Genomic DNA, 21,332 nt, shown 5'->3' with positions numbered 1-21,332 from the left:
ACTATTTTTTCATTGATGACCTATGTTCAGGATAGGTCATCAACGTCTGATCGGTCGGAGTCCAACACCCGGCACCCCTGCCGATCTGGAAATACTCACTTGAGGAGCTGCTCCGTCTTCTGATAGTGGCCGCTGCAGGGTACTACTCATCGGCCTCCTATTGATTTGATTAGGAGGCGGATGTGCACAACCAAGCCTTGGCCACTACCAGAAGACGGCCAGCTTCGCAAGTGAGTATTCCTGTCCGGCAAGCACCAACACGGATAACAGCTGATCAGCACGGGTTGACAGGTGTAAGGACCCTGACCGATCAGACACATGGATGACCATCCTAAGGATAGGTCATCAATGAAAAAGTCGTGGACAACCTCTTTAATTCTGGTCTACCACTAGGATAAGGAGGTAACTAAAGTTCACTGTTGCTCCAAAAAAACAATAGTACAGGCAAATATATAAAACAATATAATATATCTGATCAAAGAAATGTGTTTCTTTCTCCGCTTGTGTGGATAGCAGAGAGATATGGTCTCCTTGTCCTACCGCTCTCCATTCTATAGGCTGCAGGTTGGTCTAGTCCTGCGGCCCACAGAGCGGCAGGTTGGCCCACAGGACGTCAAAGTACTGGCATGGGCAGAGGGCCGTGGTGATGTCCTGAGCGTGCCCCAGTATGAGGACGTCGCTGCGTCTGTCCAACCGCATTGTGACTCTTACAGTGTAGACTCAGGATCCAGGATTAGGAGCATATGATGGTAATTTTTCATTTCAATAGTTAGTGCTTGTAGGAGGACTGTGGGGGGCATCATAATATGAGGAGAATGATACAAATGTGTTGGGGCATTATACTGTGTGGAGACTAATGATGGGATATCATACTGCGTGTGGGTCTCTATGGGGGAGTTCATACTGTGTGTGGAAGCTATGATGATCATAATGTGTGATTGGGCTGTGGGACCATCATACTGTACGTGGGGGGCTGTATGTGTATATATTTTTTTTTTTCTGACGCACTATTACTTTTTGGATGGCAATTCAGCGGGCTGTATTACAGTATGTGGGGGGATTCATAGAATCATAGAATGGTAGAGTTGGAAGGGACCTCCTGGGTCATCGGGTCCAACCCTCTGCTCAAAGCAGGATTCACTAAATCATCTCAGACAGATGTCTGTCCAGCCTCTGTTTGAAGACGTCCATTGAAGGGGAACTCACCACCTCTCGTGGCAGCCTGTTCCACTCATTAATCACCCTAACTGTCAAAAAGTTTTTTCTAATATCTAATCTGTGTCTCCTCCCATTTAGTTTCATCAGGGGTTATTATTAAATGTTAAGTGCACATTTATTTTTACATTATAGGGGCACACAGTATATTGTAAACATCAAAGAGGCACACAGAAGGCATTATTACTTTCTAGGCCACTCACAAAAGGCATTAATATTTTTGAAGGAGCAATTTTACCATCTAGAGGGCATTTTACTTTGCAAGGGACACTACTATGTGGGGAAGTAAGAGGAGCGCCATTGCCACACAGCAGGTGCATTAATAGAGACACATACAGCAGTGGCTCAGTATTGGGGTGACAGTAGGATGAGGAGTTTGTGCAGGTCGGGAATAGATGGGGATGGTGCAGGAAATGTGAGAAGTCAGCTGTGTTTTTGTTGTAATCTCTGCATATCGTGGCTGGAGAAGTGGTTATGTCAATCTGCTCCAGATTTCAAAACTAGGAAAAGTGAGCAACTCCATCAGAAAGCAGATCACCTGTAAGTCACTATCTATACCTACACTGTAATTTCCGATATGTTCCAGAGATCTGGTATCTACCACTATATGGTCATCCTATGGCGGTAATACCAGGCCTGGTCTTTGTATTGTTTTGTGGCTTTTTTTCAGCAACAGCATGGTCGTCCCCTTTACCTATTATGATTAGGGTGTTTCCCCTTAGTTGTAAACATGGTTACCTAAATTAGAGACCCACTCAGATGTGTTTTGTTCCCTTTGAGCTGAACCCTTAACTATGCCTCTCACCTGAAATAATTATTCACTCTGAAAAACATCTAAAATAAGTCTTGCTCAAAGCAAGATGAACTGCCACCTCACAGAAGTATCCAGTTACCGCTCCAATTAAACTCCATGGAGGAGTCAGGAGCACTCGGTACAGTGAGCTAAAAGCATCCATGGGCAGATCAACCTGCAATTTTATTGCATTGATGGATGCACAGCCACACAGCTCAGTACTACTGTGTTATGCCTGCTTCTGCTACGCGCCACTACAGCTTTCTATGTGCTGCGTATGGGAGACATCATAGCAGGTGGTCTCCTCTGAATTTTCAGTCCTTGACTCCCAAAGTTCCAAAAAAAAACAAACCCACAAGCTGTCCTCTATTCTGAGGGTAGCAGAATATCTTGTTGTTCGCTGGGGGTCCAAGCAAACTCATAATCAGGACTCTGGAACCCCAGAGAAGGCTTTTGCAGCACCGTCAAAAACCCCAGTCATCAGCAAGTTATCCCCTATCTTATGGATGATTTTTTAAATTTTTTTTTTTTTAATAAAAAAAGGCTGCAGGGAGGAAAGCTGTTTAAAATGCATGATAAAAAGCAAATACAGCAATTACCAGAAATTGTGTTACCCTCATGTCCGCTCATACATGCCAGCTTATTCTGAAAAGTTACCTGAAACAATGAGTACAGTTAGGTCCATATATATTTGGACAGAGACAACATTTTTCTAATTTTGGTTCTAGACATTACCACAATGAATTTTAAACAAAACAATTCAGATGTAGTTGAAGTTCAGACTTTCAGCTTTCATTTGAGGGTATCCACATTAAAATTGGATGAAGTGTTTAGGAGTTTCAGCTCCTTAACATGTGCCACCCTGTTTTTAAAGGGACCAAAAGTAATTGGACAATTGACTCCAAGGCTATTTCATGGACAGGTGTGGGCAATCCCTTCGTTATGTCATTCTCAATTAAGCAGATAAAAGGCCTGGAGTTGATTTGAGGTGTGGTGCTTGCATTTGGAAGGTTTTGCTGTGAAGTAAACATGTGGTCATAGGAGCTCTCCATGCAGGTGAAACAAGCCATCCTTAAGCTGCGAAAACAGAAAAAACCCATCCGAGAAATTGCTACAATATTAGGAGTGGCAAAATCTACAGTTTGGTACATCCTGAGAAAGAAAGCACTGGTGAACTCATCAATGCAAAAAGACCTGGGCGCCCACGGAAGACAACAGTGGTGGATGATCGCAGAATAATCTCCATGGTGAAGAGAAACCCCTTCACAACAGCCAACCAAGTGAACAACACCCTCCAGGAGGTAGGCGTATCAATATCCAAATCTACCATAAAGAGAAGACTGCATGAAAGTAACTACAGAGGGTTCACTGCACGGTGCAAGCCACTCATAAGCATCAAGAATAAAAAGGGTAGACTGGGCTTTGCTAAAAAAACATCTAAAAAAGCCAGCACAGTTCTGGCAGAACATTCTTTGGACAGATGAAACCAAGATCAACCTCTACCAGAATGATGGAAAGAGAAAAGTATTGCGAAGGCGTGGTACAGCTCATGATCCAAAGCATACCACATCATCTGTAAAACACGGCGGAGGCAGTGTGATGGCTTGGGCATGCATGGCTGCCAGTGGCACTGGGTCACTAGTGTTTATTGATGATGTGACACAGGACAGAAGCAGCCGAATGAATTCTGATGTATTCAGAGCCATACTGTGTGCTCAGATCCAGCCAAATGCAGCTAAACTGATTGGTCGTCGTTTCATACTACAGATGGACAATGACCCAAAACATAAAGCCAAAGCAATCCTGGAGTTTATTAAAGCAAAGAAATGGAATATTCTTGAATGGCCAAGTCAGTCACCTGATCTCAACCCAATTGAGCATGCATTTCACTTGTTAAAGACTAAACTTCAGACAGAAAGGCCCACAAACAAACAGCAACTGAAAACCACTGCAGTGAAGGTCTGGCAGAGCATCAAAAAGGAGGAGGCAGAGCATCAAAAAGGAGGAAACACAGCATCTGGTGATGTCCATGAGTTCAAGACTTCAGGCAGTCATTGCCAACAAAGGGTTTTCAACCAAGTACTAGAAATGAACATTTTATTTACAATTATTTAATCTGTCCAATTACTTTTGGTCCCTTTAAAAACAGGGTGGCACATGTTAAGGAGCTGAAACTCCTAAACCCTTCATCCAATTTTAATGTGGCTACCCTCAAATTAAAGCTGAAAGTCTGAACTTCAACTGCATCTGAATTTTGTTTAAAATTCATTGTGGTAATGTCTAGAACCAAAATTACAAAAATGTTGTCTCTGTCCAAATCTATATGGACCTAACTGTCTCTTAAATTCCTAGAGGGTTTTAAGGGAAACTATGTTTGGATCTAAAACACAGCAGCATCTATATGTAAATGTAGTGAAATAAGGGTGCATTCTCAGGTGTGTACTATGGCTGCAACCCAACTGCCTGACCCTAAACTAACAGTCTCAAAGTAAATATGAGGGTGTGTGAATGTACACTTGCTATGGCTACACTGGCATTAATGTGTATAAGTAATCAACTCAAACTAACCTTTGTAGTCTTCCCTACAGGTTAAGCAAACTGACAAAGGCATGAGAGTATAGAAGCAGCTCAACACAACCACTTGGATCTACTACTGCCATCTACGCTGACGTCCCACTGTAATGACAACGTCACAGTGACTTCTCCGGCATTGCCTGAAAACAAGTTATAGGAGAAAGCAGGGATCAACGGGGAATAAAAATCTAGACAGTGAGCAAAATTGATAGTTTTTTATATTTTCTTATTTTGGAGTCATAGAAGGCTATGATGGCTGGAAAAGCCCTTTGAGACCATGTTTCACACTGAGTGTTTGGTGTGTTTTTTTCCCTCAGTATGAGTAAGCCAAAATCAGGAGTGGAACAATCAGAGGAGACATATAATAGAAACACGTCACCACTTCTGTATTTATCACCCACTCCTGATTTTGGCTTACAAATACTAATGTAACTCACCAAATACTGAGCATGTGACCATGGACTAAGGCTGCGTGCCCACAATGAGTTTTTGACACTGCGTATTTTCACTGTATCAAAAATGCAGCATTTTACAGTTCTAGCAAAGTGGATGGGACTTATTGAAAGCTCATGCCTTCCGTGCCTTCTTTTTAACTCCGAGTAAACGAACCTCAAATCCACAACATGTTAGTTCTTTTTAGGGGCTGTGCACACGTTGCGTTTTTGTCACATTTTTTTCTGCACAGTTGGGTCACAAAATCTGAAGAGTTTCCTGGTCCCAGCAAAGCGGTGTCCTAAAGTCTCATGCACACGTTGCTTATTTTTTAGTTGCAGATTTAAATCTGCAGAATGTCAACTCTTTCAGCGTTTTTTGCTGCAGATTTCACCCATACTAATGAGTGGGGGAAAAAAGCTGCAACAAAAATGCGTGTGTTTAACGCTACTTTTTTCCTGTCAAGAGACACCTAAATAGTGCAGAAATTTCTGCAGCAAATGCTTGACGTGTACACATCCACTTACCAGGACGGGGAGTTTTAAAATGTACAGATTTTTCCCATTCAATGTACTGAAAAACGGGGAAACTCCGCTATGTTTTTTAGTGTTTTGTTTTCACAGCATACATTGTATGGTAAAAGTTACTCTGAATTATGATTCTCCAGGTCAGTACAATTACAGGTATACCATATGTGTATAGATTTAAGAAGAAAATAAATATTCAGAAAAACCAAAATTGGGGATGGGTTTGGGAGAGGGGTGTTGTGTTGCCATTTTCTGAGACCGAGCAAAAATTTTGTTCTTCCATCGATTGAGCTGAGTGGGGGTTTGTTTTTTTGGGGAAAAAGGATGCGATTTAAACTTTTATTTATTTTTTTTTTACCTTGTTCGTGAGTCCCCTTAGGGGATTTGAACCTGGGATCATCTAATCGCTTATACTATAGACGGAATTACCACAGAATTGCAGAATGTAATCTAAATCTCGACCTTTTCTGAAGCTCAGAATATGTAAAACAGCAGACTGCACTCAGATGTCATCCGAATACAGTCCAATTTACGCAGACTCAGACAATGGAAAAGGTGGAGAAATTAATTTCTCTATCTTCTCCTCACCTGTACTGTGATTCTGTCATGTGGGAGAATTGGATCACACTAAGGTGACACTCGGATCAAACTCTGATCAGAGTTTGAGCCGAGTGCTAGCATACTCAGCACGATTCTTTCGCATGAGAGAATCAACGCTTGTGTGAGTGAGCCCCATCTTTCAGCTTCAGAGGAGCACCAAGATGGCGGCCCTCACGATTGCATCACACAGCACCGAAAAGAGCTGGTAAGCACCCCCAACAGCACACGTTCCGTTAAATGTCACTGTCAGAAACTGACAGCGGCGTTTGAAGAGTTAACAGCAGCAGCCAGAGCTCATCTCTGGCCGCGGCTATTAGAGACAGATGCTGGCTATATAATATGGCCGGTATCCATCATGTGTGGAGAGAGCTCAGCTCCTGAGTTCTCGCCACACATGATCACCCCCGCAATCACGTACGTGATATTGCATTAAGAGGTCAGCCTCGTTATTGCAGCTTTCCACACAGAACGGCTAGCCTGTCTGTACATAAAATGGCTGCTAATGGAAGAAAATGTGACCAGACCAGTCCATCAGCCTCCTCCAATAGAAAAGCAGCTTTCCCCTGTGAGGTGTTTTACAATTGAATGAGGCTGCAGGACAAGTCTGGTCACAGGACCCTTCACCGGCAGCCATTTTATGGACCGTTTATGAGAAAAGCTACACTAACACAAAAAAGTGGCCACCTCTTTAAACAATTACTTACGTTTTGGAGGGAAACAGCTGTAGTTGTTTAAAAGACCACAATTGTTCAGATCTGAAGGAGTTTTTCGCAGCCTGCATGAACGCACAATTTTTTGAGGAGGTCAAAAAATGGCGAGTTTTCTAGTGAAAACCGCGTCAGAACACGCTGCTTCTTTGGGGAGTTTTTGGAGGAGTCTTTCATTTCCTGAAATAGTTTTCAAGACTTTATGAAAGACTATTTTTCTGAAGCATTTTTTTTTTTCCCATAGCCATTTGATTTGTTTTCAGCAGATTATATCAGGATCCTCTTCAAAGTGACATGCACATGAATTCTTCCCACCAGGTAGATAAAAAAACACTCAAAAGTCTAAGGCTATGTGCCCATGTAGCAGATTTGATGCAGTGCGTTTTTGCCTCTCTCTGGCAGAAAAAAAACGCATGCAGATTTTTTCTGCCACAGAGAAGCGTTTTCGCATGCGTTTTTTTTCAAGCAGTTTTCCAAGCAATTTTGAGCATCACTTGGAAAGTGCTTGACAAGTTGGTCACACAACATAAATCCATGCAACCGTCATGGATTTATATTGTGTGACCAACTTAGATGCTTTAAATGCGGCATCTATAGTAAAAAATAAATAAATAATAATAAAAAAAAAGAATTAAAAAGTTAAAAATAAAAAAAACCTGTATACTCACCTCTCCGGTCTGCTTCCGGCGGCGTCCTCTCTCCTCGGCATCCCGCGGTGTACTGGCAGGACCTGCGGTGATGTCATTTAGTCAGCTGATGGTCACGCGACCGCTGACCATCAGCTGACTAAATGTCGTCACCACAGGTCCTGCCAGTACACCGCGGGATGCCGAGGAGAGAGGACGCCGCTGTGAGCAGACCGGAGAGGTGAGTATACAGGTTTTTTTTTTTAATTTTTAACTTTTTTATTTCTTCTTTTCACCGCGTGGTAGCCGGCATGAAGAGTAGTTGTAGTCTCCTCTTCATCCTGGGTACGACACGCACTGCGATTACGCTGCAAATTCGCAGCCATTGAACTTAATTGAAACGCAGCAAATCCACATATACCTGCGGGTTTGCTGTGTTTCAATGTTCCTCAATGGCCGCGAATTTGCATCATAATCGCGGTAGAAATGGTCATGCTGCGTTTTGCAACGCAATGCGATTAGCGCATCATGTGCACAGCACATCCGAATTCACATTGCTTTGAATGGCAGACGGTTTTACAAGCGTTTTTGCGGCTGTAAAAACGCCACAAAAACGCTACGTGGGCACATGGCCTAAACATGTCAACAGCAAAGTCGTTTTACAATAAAAATGAACAGCAAGCGTATTTCAAGCTATTTTTCAGGGGTGTTTTGGAGCACTCCAACAGACTACTCAAAAACTCTATGCACACAAAGAAGATGCAGCGTGTACAGACATCTGTATGGCACAGTCCAAGTATGAATAGCGATGCATGGACTGCTCATGGGTCTCCTACCAAAACAACAGCCTCATAGGCATATTTGGGGCTGCAGAGTTCAGGCGAGGAGGCCCACGGCTAGTCCGAGCATTGCAGTCCGTATTCGGTGATACATGGTCGTCTGAATTCAGCCTAAGGGTATGTTCACATGTTGCGTTTTCCCGCGTGTTACTGCTGCTCTGAACTGGCGCCTGGTAGAGCAGGCAGGTAGTTGCCTTGGTTTTTATGCCCATAGTAAAAAAAATTAGAATAATTCTGGACAACCTCTTTAAGGCCTCCCATATACACATTAGACGTATGTCAGCCGAATCCACTGATATTGGTGGGCTCAACCAGCAATCTAATGTGTGCAGGGGTCTCCTGACTGTTCCTTAAGAATGTCAAAGGAGATAGGGATTCAGCATGTCCAATTTTGGACTGCCGATCCTTTTGTTCTCAACAAGTTAGGACTCCTCTGGCTTCGGCTCCGTCAGAGTAAAGGCCCCGTCACACATAATGAGATCGCTAGCGAGATCATTGATGCGTCACGGTTTTCGTGATGCAATAGCGATCTCGCTGTGATCTCGTTATGTCTGACAGGTAGCAACGATCAGGCCCCTGCAGTGAGATCGCTGATCATTACAAAGCTTCCTGGACCATTCCTGGGTCGTTGTGCTCCCGCTGGGCAGTGTGCATCGCTGTATTTGACACCTTATCAACGACCTCGTTAGCGATTCAGAACTGAGACACGTAGGCGTGCATAAATTGGACTTTTCCGCGCCCCTTGTCCCCAATTGGTGGTCGCTACTGCGTCCTTGTTTTTCGGATCCCACCAGCGTTCTCCGGCTGTGACTCCACTTTGAAGAAATCCGACATCTTTAGCGAGGTTGGTATTGTTTGGGGTCTCAAATGAGTTTCCATTTTTAATTCATTTATAGGACATCTACCAATTATCTGCTATCATTGCTCTTCAGGGAGGGAGGGCTTGGCTTCTATCTGTATATATATGCTTTTCCATGGGCAGATATTTTAGGGGTCTCGTGCACACACACCCACACAGCACGTTTTCTGACACACTGTCCTGGCCAACCGCTTCAGAGTTTTTCACACGCCAATTATCATGAAGCTTAAATCAATAGATTCTGTTGTTTTGGCCTGTTGCACGCTTCACAACTTTCTTTGTCGACGTGATGCAATTGCGTACTGTCCGCCTGGCTTCGTGGACTCTGTGGACCTAGCCAATGGGGAAGTGGAGCTCGGTGAATGGCGTGCAAACGATCCTGCAATTGCAGGCCTTCAACCAGTGGGACATGGCAGAAACACCCATGATGCGAAGACCTGCCGCGACAACTACTGCCAGTATTTTAACGGTCCTGGTGCTGTTCCTTGGCAGCATCAGAACCTATAGTGGGCAACTACTCATGTTTCTACACTACTGACATTTCTGTACTGATGTGTCTAATAAACAGTGTGTTCTACTATGCAAAAGCTTTGTTTCTCATTCTTTCAGTAGTAGCAGTAGTCACCGCAGTAAGCAGTATATATATATATATATATATATATATATATATATATATATATATATATATATATATACACACACACACATATATGTATACAGATACATACATACATACACATTCGTGTACTCGTATGTAAACAGATTCATCCATATACTCATACATATTTTAAGTACATAAATATATACACACACACACATACAGATAACTATATATATATATATACACACACACACACACACACACACACTCATACACATACGTATACAGATAACTATATATACACATACATACTCTCAAACATAAAGATATGCATACACATAAATGGCCATTTACATCTTTATATATATATTCATATAAATATATGGACATCCATACATCTGTACAGGAACAATGCACACACCAGTGTTCCCGTCTGACCGGAGACGCAGTAGCGATGTTAAACCAAGGCCGCCCAATCAGAACGCAGTAGTGTCCACCAATCGGAGATGAGGGGGCGCGTAAAAGTGATTTTATGCACGCCTTTGTGACACAGTACAGTCCCTATCAAGGTGTGGATCGTTGAAATAGCTGCTGTGTAAAAGCGTCCCAACGACCGCCGAGATCGTTAGTTAGATCGCTGGGGCGGCCGAAATCGTTGGGAAGTTCTGCATGTTTGACAGCTCCCCAGCGATCACGAAATGACTCTTCAGCGATCCCAAAACCGTGACGTAATAACGATCTCGCTAGCGATCTCGTTATGTGTGACAGGGCCTTAACACAAGAGGCTCGGCAGAGCGAGCAAGTGCTCCCGAGTATAGAGTCAACAAGAGAGATAAAGCTGTTGGACAAACGACAGCTACTGCATCTATTGTGTATGAGGCCCCTTATCTATAACCTACACAAAAGACCTCAAGCGAGGGAGCTATAATCATACCTGCAACTCATACAAGTCATTGCTGTATCTTCCATATTCCACCATTCCTCCAAAAACCAGAACCCTCGTCCCATCACATACAAATCCATGAGCAGCACAACCCGGCGGTATATCGCCTCTGACAGCTGGGAGGAACCATTGATTTGTTGCTGTAAAAAAGCAAAAGAAACATTGATTCAGACAATTAAAGGCCTCCTATATAACAAGCTGTAAAGTAAACATGAAGAATGTAGAAATGCTTATACATCTTAGCAGGGCAGTGGAGTCGGTAAGATAAACCTCCAACTTCTCAATTTCCACGACTCCGACTCCCTCATACATGGCTCATGTTTAAGTGATAAATTTACTGTAGTACAGATTCATCTCAGATAAAAAGTCTAGACCCTTAGATCAGGAATAGGACAGACATTTATAGGACGTTTCATAACTTTCCCAAATTCTTCTGAAAAAAATATTCACCACAAACTGCACTGAATTACTGTACCCAATTTATTATATATTTTAGGAGTCAAAGTCGGTTTATTTTATACCGACTCAGACTCCACAGCTCTGCATCTTAGGCTCGACTCACGCAAGGATTAGGAATTCTGACTCTCTTCCATTGTAGAAAAACAGAACTTATGCAGGAAACATACCCATTACATGATGGAGACAAGCAGTGTCAGACACTTTAGTTTCTGTTGGGGGGTCTGATATTTTACGGTTAATCTTTATTGTTATCAAGTTGACCAATAATTAGGCAAAAAAAAACTGTCCTTACATAAACAACATAAATACAAATTATGGAATACTGACAAGTCACTTAACATATTAGTGCTAGGCATTATAAAATAATATTCTACAGCGAGGTCTTTAAAACCATATTGATGTATATAAAGAGGTGAGATATTACTCAAAACCATTCGAAGAGTTGCCCCAAGATGGGTGTAAGAAAAGAGAAGAGAAAAGGAGTGGGAGGAAAATTTGAAAGACAGAAAAGAGGGTGACCGAATGTCAAGATATACCTTGAACATGACCTTCTAATATGCAGCGGGGTCCAACTATTCGCGATTTAGAAGGTATGCCTGAATGGGCAGCTGTTGGGAAATGATGGAGGTTTCCTTTTTGCAGAAGAAATAGAGCCTGGACAATAGACAAATTGGCTATTTGAGGAGTTTGGGAATGCCAAATCCCACATACTTATAAAGACAATGCCAGCCGACTCTATTGCCACTACGCTTCTCTATGCAGCTGTGGTAAAGCTGCGTCATACAAGAGCCTCAGAGAGGACACTCTTCAGGCCAGTGGAGAAACAATGCCGCTGGTCCCAAGTATCAATGGAGCAGGACCACATGCCCCCTAAGCAAGCAGGAAGCCGGGAGGCTGATGTGTGCTCCAGAAAACAGAGGAGACAAACCCTTTAAGACATGGCCACCATACACGTGCCATAGGACCAGTGTTTCCACATTTTCTGGACTGACACAGAGGGGAAACTATAAGCCAATATAAAGACCATACCCAAGCCTCAGTGTCAGGGAATATGTGCACATGAAGTCTTTTCCAGACAAGTCCGCTCTGTAATCTGCCTAAAAAGTGCTAACTAAAACGCTCAAAAGAATGAACACGTGCATTTCTATGTAAAAACTGCTTGCTATTCACAGGCATCAAGTATGTTATGGAGTTCTGCTGGTCCATCTTTTCCGACCTCCTGATGAACCTTATCCTGGACATCTATAAAAGGGAAGTACATCTATTTCATTCATGTCTATTAGGGCAGCACAGTGGCTCAGTGGTTAGCAGTGCACCCTTGCAGCGCTGGGGTCCTGGGTTCAAATCCCAAGGACAACATCTGCAAGGAGTTTGCGTGGGTTTCCAGGTTTCCTCTCACACTCCAAAGACACACTGATAGGGAATCTAGATTGTGAGCCCCAATGGGAACAGTGAAGTGCCTGTAAAGCGCTGTGGAATTAATGACACTATATAAGCAAAGCATAATAAATAACATTTCTCCAATTCTTTTACAATGCAGTTCAGTCAACTCCACATAGTGATAATCACCTGCAAATTCTGTATATGTGATTGAAACCATAGTATCTGAACAGGCTGCATTTATACACATGTATGGCGCCCTGTTTCACACAGTTTATCGGGTTATTTTGATTAGGATACGCTGTTATACTTGTGCGGATTGTTATTTTTTTCTTTTGTGGAGGTGCACGTATTTTGGACACTATCAATTTAACATCTTTTACAGGTACCCATATGATGCTTCTGTTGCCGCATAAGGAGACTACTGATTTTGTTGTTTAGGCCAGATGCACACATTGAGGCTGAGGTTTTCACCTTAGTATGTGTAAGCCAAAACCAAGAGAGGAACAATCAGAGGAAAAGTATAATAGAAACCCGTCACCACTTCTGTATTTATCACCCACTCCTGGTTTTGGCTTATAAATACTGAAGTAAAAAAAAATACCACCAAATACTCAACAAGTGAACATGGCCATAGACTATCATGTCTGTGCTCCAAGGGTGAAACACCTATCTAGAGTAGTCAGAGGGGCTCTCAGGCCTAGACGATGAGGAGTGGGGGCGCCTTCACTTGCGTTGTCTATTAGGGTGTCAACCTCTGACGATAGGTAGGGCCTTACAGTGATACTGAAGTGGTTATTTTGCCACATTTCTATATATATATATATATATATATATATATATATATATATATATATATATATATATATATATATATATATATATATATATATATATATATACACACACACACACACATACTTTTTTCCTTTTTTCTCACTTCACACCTCTTAGTGTATCGTATACCCATGTCTTGGAAGAGTCGTCGGATTCGCCCCCCTGAAGAAAACGTTGTGAACATACCCTCAATTGACTCCCCAATGTCATGTTCCTATGCACCACAAAGAGAAGGAATGGACTCATGAGTCCTGGCAGACACTGTGCTGGTAATGTCGTCAGTAGTGGTGACTCCCAAATGGGGTATTACAGACTCGTAACTGACCCCAAAGATTGTGAGAAAACGGTTATCTTAATTAAAAAACAATCCAGCATGCTGGGCCATCGCTACTGATGAAATTATCCTGTAAAGGAGACTCAAATGCAAGTGTGAACAAACCCTGTCCAGCAAGTAATACTAGCTAGTGACTGCGTGATACTACAGTAACGTCCTCTATACGGTGACATTATCTGGGGCACCAGCAGAGGACTGGAATCATCTATGCACAAAGCATCTTTGTGCCATTCATTTCATATGACACTGCAAGAAAAAAAAGTGCTGCCATAGAGAATGAATGGAGCAGCAGTGGAGCATGATAAATGACGATCCGTGGGGGTCCCATCATCCTCACCAAAACAGATCGAAAAGTTTTCTTCGCTGCTTACTTCTATCATCGGAATACCCCTTCACTAGAAACATGCCACAGGCTCCGTTCACATTGGGCTTCTATTAAGTGGTTTTTATACATAAGTGACAATGCCATATAAAGCTATCATTACTATCAGGACTGCCCGGCTGCATGTGCCTCTGATGCCCGGCTGCATGTGCCTCTGATGCCCGGCTGCATGTGATGCCAGGCTGCATGTGCCTCTGATGCCCGGCTGCATGTGATGCCTGGCTGCATGTGATGCCCGGCTGCATGTGCCTCTGATGCCCGGCTGCATGTGATGCCAGGCTGCATGTGCCTCTGATGCCCGGCTGCATGTGATGCCTGGCTGCATGTGCCTCTGATGCCCGGCTGCATGTGCCTCTGATGCCCGGCTGCATGTGATGCCTGGCTGCATGTGCCTCTGATGCCCGGCTGCATGTGCCTCTGATGCCCGGCTGCATGTGCCTCTGATGCCCGGCTGCATGTGCCGCCAGGCTGCATGTGCCTCTGATGCCCGGCTGCATGTGATGCCCGGCTGCATGTGCCTCTGATGCCCGGCTGCATGTGATGCCCGGCTGCATGTGCCTCTGATGCCCGGCTGCATGTGATGCCCGGCTGCATGTGCCTCTGATGCCCGGCTGCATGTGATGCCCGGCTGCATGTGCCTCTGATGCCCGGCTGCATGTGCCTCTGATGCCCGGCTGCATGTGCTGCATGTGCCTCTGATGCCCGGCTGCATGTGCTGCATGTGCCTCTGATGCCCGGCTGCATGTGATGCCCGGCTGCATGTGCCTCTGATGCCCAGCTGCATGTGATGCCCGGCTGCATGTGCCTCTGATGCCCGGCTGGCAGATCATGAACAACACCAGTCACGATTAATCAGACAGTTGTCTTCTATGGTAATTTGTTGGAGTTGTCAGGATAGGAGTATGGTTGTGAAGTTCCCCATCCCTGGTGCCAGCACTCCATGCACAGTGCAGATGGTGCACAGCCCATGCCAGCCGGGCACTGTGGTGCAGCACGTCCTGCGCTCTGTCCAGCCAGAAGTTTGCTAGCCCCTAGCCTGGCCGGTCCGAGGTGACCCATGCGCGGCCTCTCACCTGTGTTGTAGACGTGCAGCTCCTCCGCTATCCCCTCGTTACCTCCCCCAAACAGGATCATGAGCTCCCGGATGACCACAGCGCGGTGCCCGTGCCTGGCGCTCGGCACCGGACCGGTGAAAGAGGTGACGTGCCTCCAGTTCAGCTGGACGGGATCAGCCGCCATCAGATCCCGGCCGCCTCCTCTAATCCCCCATCCCACAATGCAGCGGGGCGGCGGGGTCACCAGCAGGGCGAGCGGCGGTGGCGGGGGAGGCGGGGACAGGCCTGTCGCTAGGGCTGATGGTGCCGGGGACGTGCCTCCCTCGACCTGTAGCGCTGCTCTGGAGGCGGGGGCCGCGTTGTCATGGTGCAGGGATGCCCGGCTGCTGTGGCACGGTGTATGCCCTGAGGGGTGGTGGCACTACATAGCTATACACTAATGGCAGAGGCTTACTCTCCAGCACATGGATGACACACACAAGTCCCACCTTGCCTAGTTACTATGGTGGCGAGCTGCCTGGCATTAGTTAAACATCCACCATTATTTTAAAGAGGAAACTTTGAAATTTACTTCTTAACAGCGTAGGGATTTTAATTCTACAGTTTGCAGCTCGTTGCCAAGGTTACCGGCCTCTGCAGAGGTGGCCAGTTTCCTAGGCAATAAGCACGGGAAAAAACGCACCAAAAGCTCATGGTGGGAAGGTAGCCAGGCTAGTAGTTGCCACTGGCCAAATAGTAGGATCCGGCCAGCCTCAGTGCGCCTGCGCTCCTCTGATACTGCAGAAGCGAGGCAGCTGCTGTGCATCATGGGAGAGCGTACAGTTTGGAGCAGCGGTGCAGACATACTTCTGGGATGATCATCAGGAGCATCATTTCCCGGCGCTTTGTCACAGGAGAGTTATTTACTGCCTTCCTGACTTCATCTTCACTGGGAAGATCATCAAGGTCCTTGTTGGTTTCTACCTGGGACAGGCGAGCAATGGCCTCGCCGTTGATAATGGCAGAGCGATTAAGGACACTGTTTAAGTGCTCAGCCCACTGTTTCAGAATCTGGTTCTTTCCTGTCAGCAGCTAGGTTCCATCCGTGCTGAGGAGAGATGAGGAGTTGGATGATTGGGGTCCATATACAGCCATTAGCGCATCATAGAAGCGCTTGAGGTCATTGCTGTCTGCATAACCCTGGATTTCGTCAGCGTTCTTGCTGAACCAGCTGTCCTGTATCTCGCGTAGCTTTACCTGTACCTTTCTTTTTATGCTAGTAAAGGCATCCTTCTTGATTAGTGACGTGGGGTCGTTTTGATGCGCTTTGTACTGCTGATGTTTCTCTTCTAGGAGTGCCTTTATTTCTTCAAAATTTTCATCTAACCAATCTTGGTTACTTCAGGCTGCTGGTCCGAGATGCTCCAAGGCAGTATTGTAAATAGCATCTTTAAGAGTCGTCCACTGTTCTTCAACGCTGGTCTCGTCTGACTGCGGTGTGTTTGACAGTCTGCCATCAAGGTCATTGGCAAATTCCTCATGCTTTGCAGCTTGGAGACATTCAGCATCTTTGTAGTCTTCTGCCCTTGGGGTCTCCTCAACGATAGAATGCGAAGCCTTCACTTAGACACAATGAAGCGATGGTTGGTCCAGCAGTCGGCACCACACATGGCTCTCATTACTCTGAAGTCCATCCTATCCCTCTTCCTGGCAATGACATAGTCAATGAGATGCCAGTGTCTCGAGCGTGGGTGCATCCACGATGCCTTCTTGCGAGTGGGCAGATGGAAGAGAGTGTTGGTGATGGCAAGGTCATGTGGGGCACACGTCTTCAGGAGCAGAAGGCCATTGCTGTTACACTTGCCAATGCCAGATCTCCCAATGGCTCCTTCCCATTTTGATAGTCTGTTCCCACTCTGGCATTAAAGTCTCTGAGCATAATTAGCTTTTCTGACTGTGGGATTACTGTGATAAGTTTGCAAGTGCATCATAGGACTTATCTTTAATGTCACTTGGATTGGTCAGTGTAGGAGCATAGGCACTAATCAGTGTGGCACGCTTCTTGTTTGTAAGTGGGAGGTGAAGTGTCATCAGGCAATCGTTGATGCCCTCAGGAAGCTGGGTAAGTGTCACAGGTGTGTCAATGTGACAGACAGTCGCTCTGGAGCACGCTGCAGAAGGTCACTGCGCTTGGCATTGCAGACGTCTTCTTGATCCTCTCATCTCTCTGTGTTGTTGTATCCTTCTTCCTTTAGGACCCAGCAGCTACCTCCACTTTCTGCTGCTGATTGACACAGCCTTGCTTGGTAGTTAAAAACTCTCAGTTTCTCCAAAGAGGCACTGGTGATAGTTCTATGTACCTTTGTGTTGGCTTGGAGCGCTAGCAGTTGGCTAGTTTCTTCTCTGGTGCCCTTGGAGGACAGTTGGCATTATCTCTCTGGTGTCTGCTCAAGCTAAGTGAATTCTCTTTGTTTGTCTACCTTGTTGTCTTTAATTTATAGTGGGGCTTGACTAGTGCTCACCCTGTCTCCTCCCTATCTAGGGCCAAGCCCTAGGGATATTCGGGGCTTAGGTTCCTACTCGGCGATAGGTGTGGAACCTATATAGGGACGGTAGGTTAGGCAGGGTGATATTAGATCTGCCTAGGGGTCTCCACTACCCCTTCTCCTACTGTTTGGGCTTCCTTTCCCTCTTCCCTTCGTGTTGCACTTAGTCTCTCCCTCACCTTGCGTGACATTACGTTTTGAACAAGATGAGATTTGATTGCAAATCCCATGCCTGCTTCTCGTTGTTCACTGCTGCCTCAACCACTCCAGAAAATCGTGTCTTCCCCACTACGCTTGGTCATTTGGCCCTTATCTGCTAATCGCGTTTCGCTGAGAGCTGCTATGTCCACATTGTAGTGAGCTAGCTCCTTAGCAACCAGTACCATTCTTCTCTCCGGTCTCACATTCCATGTGCCAAGGTTGAGTGCCATCATTTTCTTCTTTGTGTGTCGACTGCTATGAGGGATACCCGCCAGCTGCAGTAGGCTGGCCAGGTCAAGGTGAAGCAGATAATTTTTTTCTAGTCCGTTCCTCAACTGAGGTGAGTAGAGTGATCCTAAAGAGGTCTGCTCAGACACCCAGGGGGCTGCCGAACTCCACTGCTGCTTCGGTCCAGCAGCGAATGACCCTATGCCCTGGGCCGTCTGTGTGCAGGTTCATGACTACAGCTTCCAGTGATTTTGCACTTGCTGCTTTGCCACTCCCCCATCACCACAGGACTGTGAAGCGTGGTATTTGAAGTCATGACATGCGCTTGACTTGGATTAAAGTGAGGAAGAGATGCGCAGGTCGCCAGCCTCACCCTCTCATCCATACCTGTCGTGTCCCAGTGGCAAGAGCTAGTCGAGACAGCTGGAGATAGGTCAGGATGCAATGGATGGCCAGCAGTGTCCTATATGCGCCCTCACAGCGCTCCATAGCGGTTTGCTGGAAATCGCTTTTCTGTCCATTGAATCTTCAATGGTTTCTTCCGTACAGTCCGCCGACTCCAGGCTTCACATGCATGGGTAGGCAAACCCTTAAAATCACTGTGGGCCTTAAAACCAACAGCTACCCTCACCTGGTTTGGCCAAAATCTGCCTCCAGAGCTTGGTTTAAATAAAAGGAAGCATTACCAGTGTGATATATAACTAAATCAAATCTGACGTTTGTCTCATAACAAACACATTTTTTGCATCTCTCACAGCTTTCTGTATTGCAACAATATTACAACCCTGTCTGCCTGTGAGATGGAAACTGAGAGGAACCTGCAGATGTGTCAGGTATAATCACACACAGCTCTGCAGTGAGATCAGGAGAGCATAGAGGAGCCATTACATGTCACACTGGTAACTCCCCTTTTTATTGAACCCCTTCACGATATGTTTTGTCCCTACCTTTCCTGCTGGCTAGCATGTTGAGCCCACATCTTTCCTAGCGAATGATGGCTGATTTATTCAGCCATCATGTTCCTTTAACAGCTGCAGGTGGAGCGGAGCTGTCAATCTTTGACAGCGGCATTTAACACGTACCAACAGGGGGCGCATCGTTCCTCGCTTCCATCAGCATGCCATGATTGCAGGACGCTGATGGGTTGTCATGACAGCCGGGGGTCTGCTGATGACCCCCTTGCCTGTAATTACGATCCTCCTATGAACGCTAGCCAATGGCTGGCGTTCATAGGAGATTGTAATTTTCACTATACATAGCAGTGCTGTTGCGATTGCTGCTTAGTGGACTAACAAATACAGTAAAAAGTGAAAAAAAATAAAACAACAAGAAAGACACATATTTGGTATCGCTGCATTTGTAAAAGTCCGATATATCAAAATATAAACTAAATTAAACCAATAAGTAACAAGAAAAAAAATCAAAGTGCCAAAATTATGTGTTCATTGCAATAACGTGCAATAGGTGATATTGTATCTACCCCAAATAGGTATCAGTAAAACATCAGCTCAGGGCGCAAAAAATAAGCCTTGACATAGCCCCAGTTTCTCATATACAAATATCCCAATTCTTTTTTAACCACTTAAATAAAATTAACCCCTTAAGCCCCGGAGCATTTTCCGTTTTTGCATTTTCGTTTTTGCTCCCCTTGTTCCCAGAGCCATAGCGTTTTTATTTTTTGGTCAATATGGCCATGTGAGGGCTTATTTTTTGCGGGACGAGTTGTACTTTTCAACGCCATTACTAGTTTTACCATATCCTGTACAGGCAAACGGGAAAAAAATTCCAAATGCGGTAAAATTGCAAAAAAAGTGCAATACCACAGTTGTTTTTTATTTATTTTTTTTACCACGTTCACTGAATGCTAAAACTGACCTGCCCTTCTTATTCTCCAGGTCATTACGAGTTCATAGACACCAAACATGTATAGGTTCTTTTATATTTAAGTGGTAAAAAAAAAAAAAATAGCGCCATTTTCTAAGACCCGTAGCGTCTCCATTTTTCGTGATCTGGGGCTGGTTGATGGCTTATTTTTTGCGCACCGGGCAAACGTTTTTATTGATAACATTTGGGGTAGATCTGATGTTTTGATCGCCCGTTATTGCATTTTATTGCAATTTTGCGGCGACCAAAAAACGTAATTCTGGCGTTTAGAATTTTTTTCTCGTTACGCCATTTACCGATCGGATAAATTCTTTTTTTATATTGATAGATCAGGCGATTCTGAACGCGGCGATACCAAATATGTGTATGTGGGTTTTTTTTTTATATATATTTTATTTTGAATGGGGCGAAAGGGGGGTGATTTAAACTTTTATATTTTTTTATATTTTTAAAAACTTTTTTTTTTTACTTTTTGCATGCTTCTATAGTCTCCATAGGAGACTAGAAGCAGCAACTATCCGATCGCCTCTGCTACATACAGGGGACAAGCAGAAATGATCCTGTGCTATGAGCGCCGACCACTAGGTGGCGCTCATAGCGACAAGATCATGACAACCACAGGCGATCACGTGACGGGGTCGCCGGTGGGCGGGGTTTATGACGTGCTACCCAGAAGCGCGCGTTAAATGCTGCTGTCGGAGATTGACAGCGGCATTTAACATGTTAACAGCCGCGGGTGGATCGCGATTCCACCCGCGGCTGTTGCGGGCACATGTCAGCTGTAAGAATCAGCTGACATGTGCTCCGTTCAGTGAGGGCTCAGCGCAGCAGCCCTCACTGAACGGGCAGTACGCAATATGCGTACTAATACGTCCCCGGTAAGTAAGGGGTTAAAAAAAAAAAAAAAAACTGTACATATTTGGTTTCTGCGTACTGACCCGGAGATCCATATTGCCAGGTCAGTTTTTACCATATAGTGAACATGGTAAATAAAAAAAAAAAACAATTGTGGAATTGCACTTTTTTGCAATTTCAATGCACTTGGATTTTTTTTCCCATTTTCCAGTGCACTATGTGGTAGAATTCAAAACTACAACTCGTCCCGCAAAAAACAAGCCCAGCTGCTCAATCAGTTACCTTCTATTCTATAGATAGGGGAAAACTTCCAAATGTGGGAACACCCCTTTAATGAATGTGATTCAGCAGACGCACAATTCTTGCTGTGATCATACAAAATGCTTTATCAGCGCTGGCCTATAGATATATAGTAAAGAGTATATTTACTTCTATATAAATAAAAGTACATTTTTTTCATCAGAAAATGTATAATC

The 21,332-nt window shown here is 44.7% G+C and overlaps 1 protein-coding gene across 4 annotated transcripts in view; it reads right to left on the bottom strand.

Annotated features, from left to right (window-relative positions):
• The window catches only part of HCFC2 (host cell factor C2), a 60,623-nt gene extending 45,091 nt beyond the window's left edge, over positions 1 to 15,532 (bottom strand). The window contains exons 1-2 of one of the 4 annotated variants that reach the window (XR_012251190.1): positions 15,182 to 15,532; positions 10,708 to 10,856 (exon numbers count right to left, since the gene is read on the bottom strand). Coding sequence is in view for 3 of the 4 variants with exons in the window: in XM_073651544.1 (XP_073507645.1) it covers positions 10,708 to 10,856; positions 15,182 to 15,347 (315 nt within the window). In the remaining variant the exon portion in view is untranslated. The remainder of the gene's footprint in view (positions 1 to 10,707; positions 10,857 to 15,181) is intronic. The other 3 variants (XM_073651544.1, XM_073651543.1, XM_073651545.1) reach the window with 3 other exon arrangements.
• Positions 15,533 to 21,332: the final 5,800 nt, after the last annotated feature.

This window comes from Phyllobates terribilis, unplaced genomic scaffold (genome assembly GCF_046119375.1).
Source record: "Phyllobates terribilis strain yellow unplaced genomic scaffold, ASM4611937v1 Scaffold_11__3_contigs__length_659146591, whole genome shotgun sequence".
Lineage (NCBI taxonomy): Eukaryota > Metazoa > Chordata > Amphibia > Anura > Dendrobatidae > Phyllobates > Phyllobates terribilis.
This window is presented reverse-complemented; position numbering and strand designations above follow the sequence as displayed.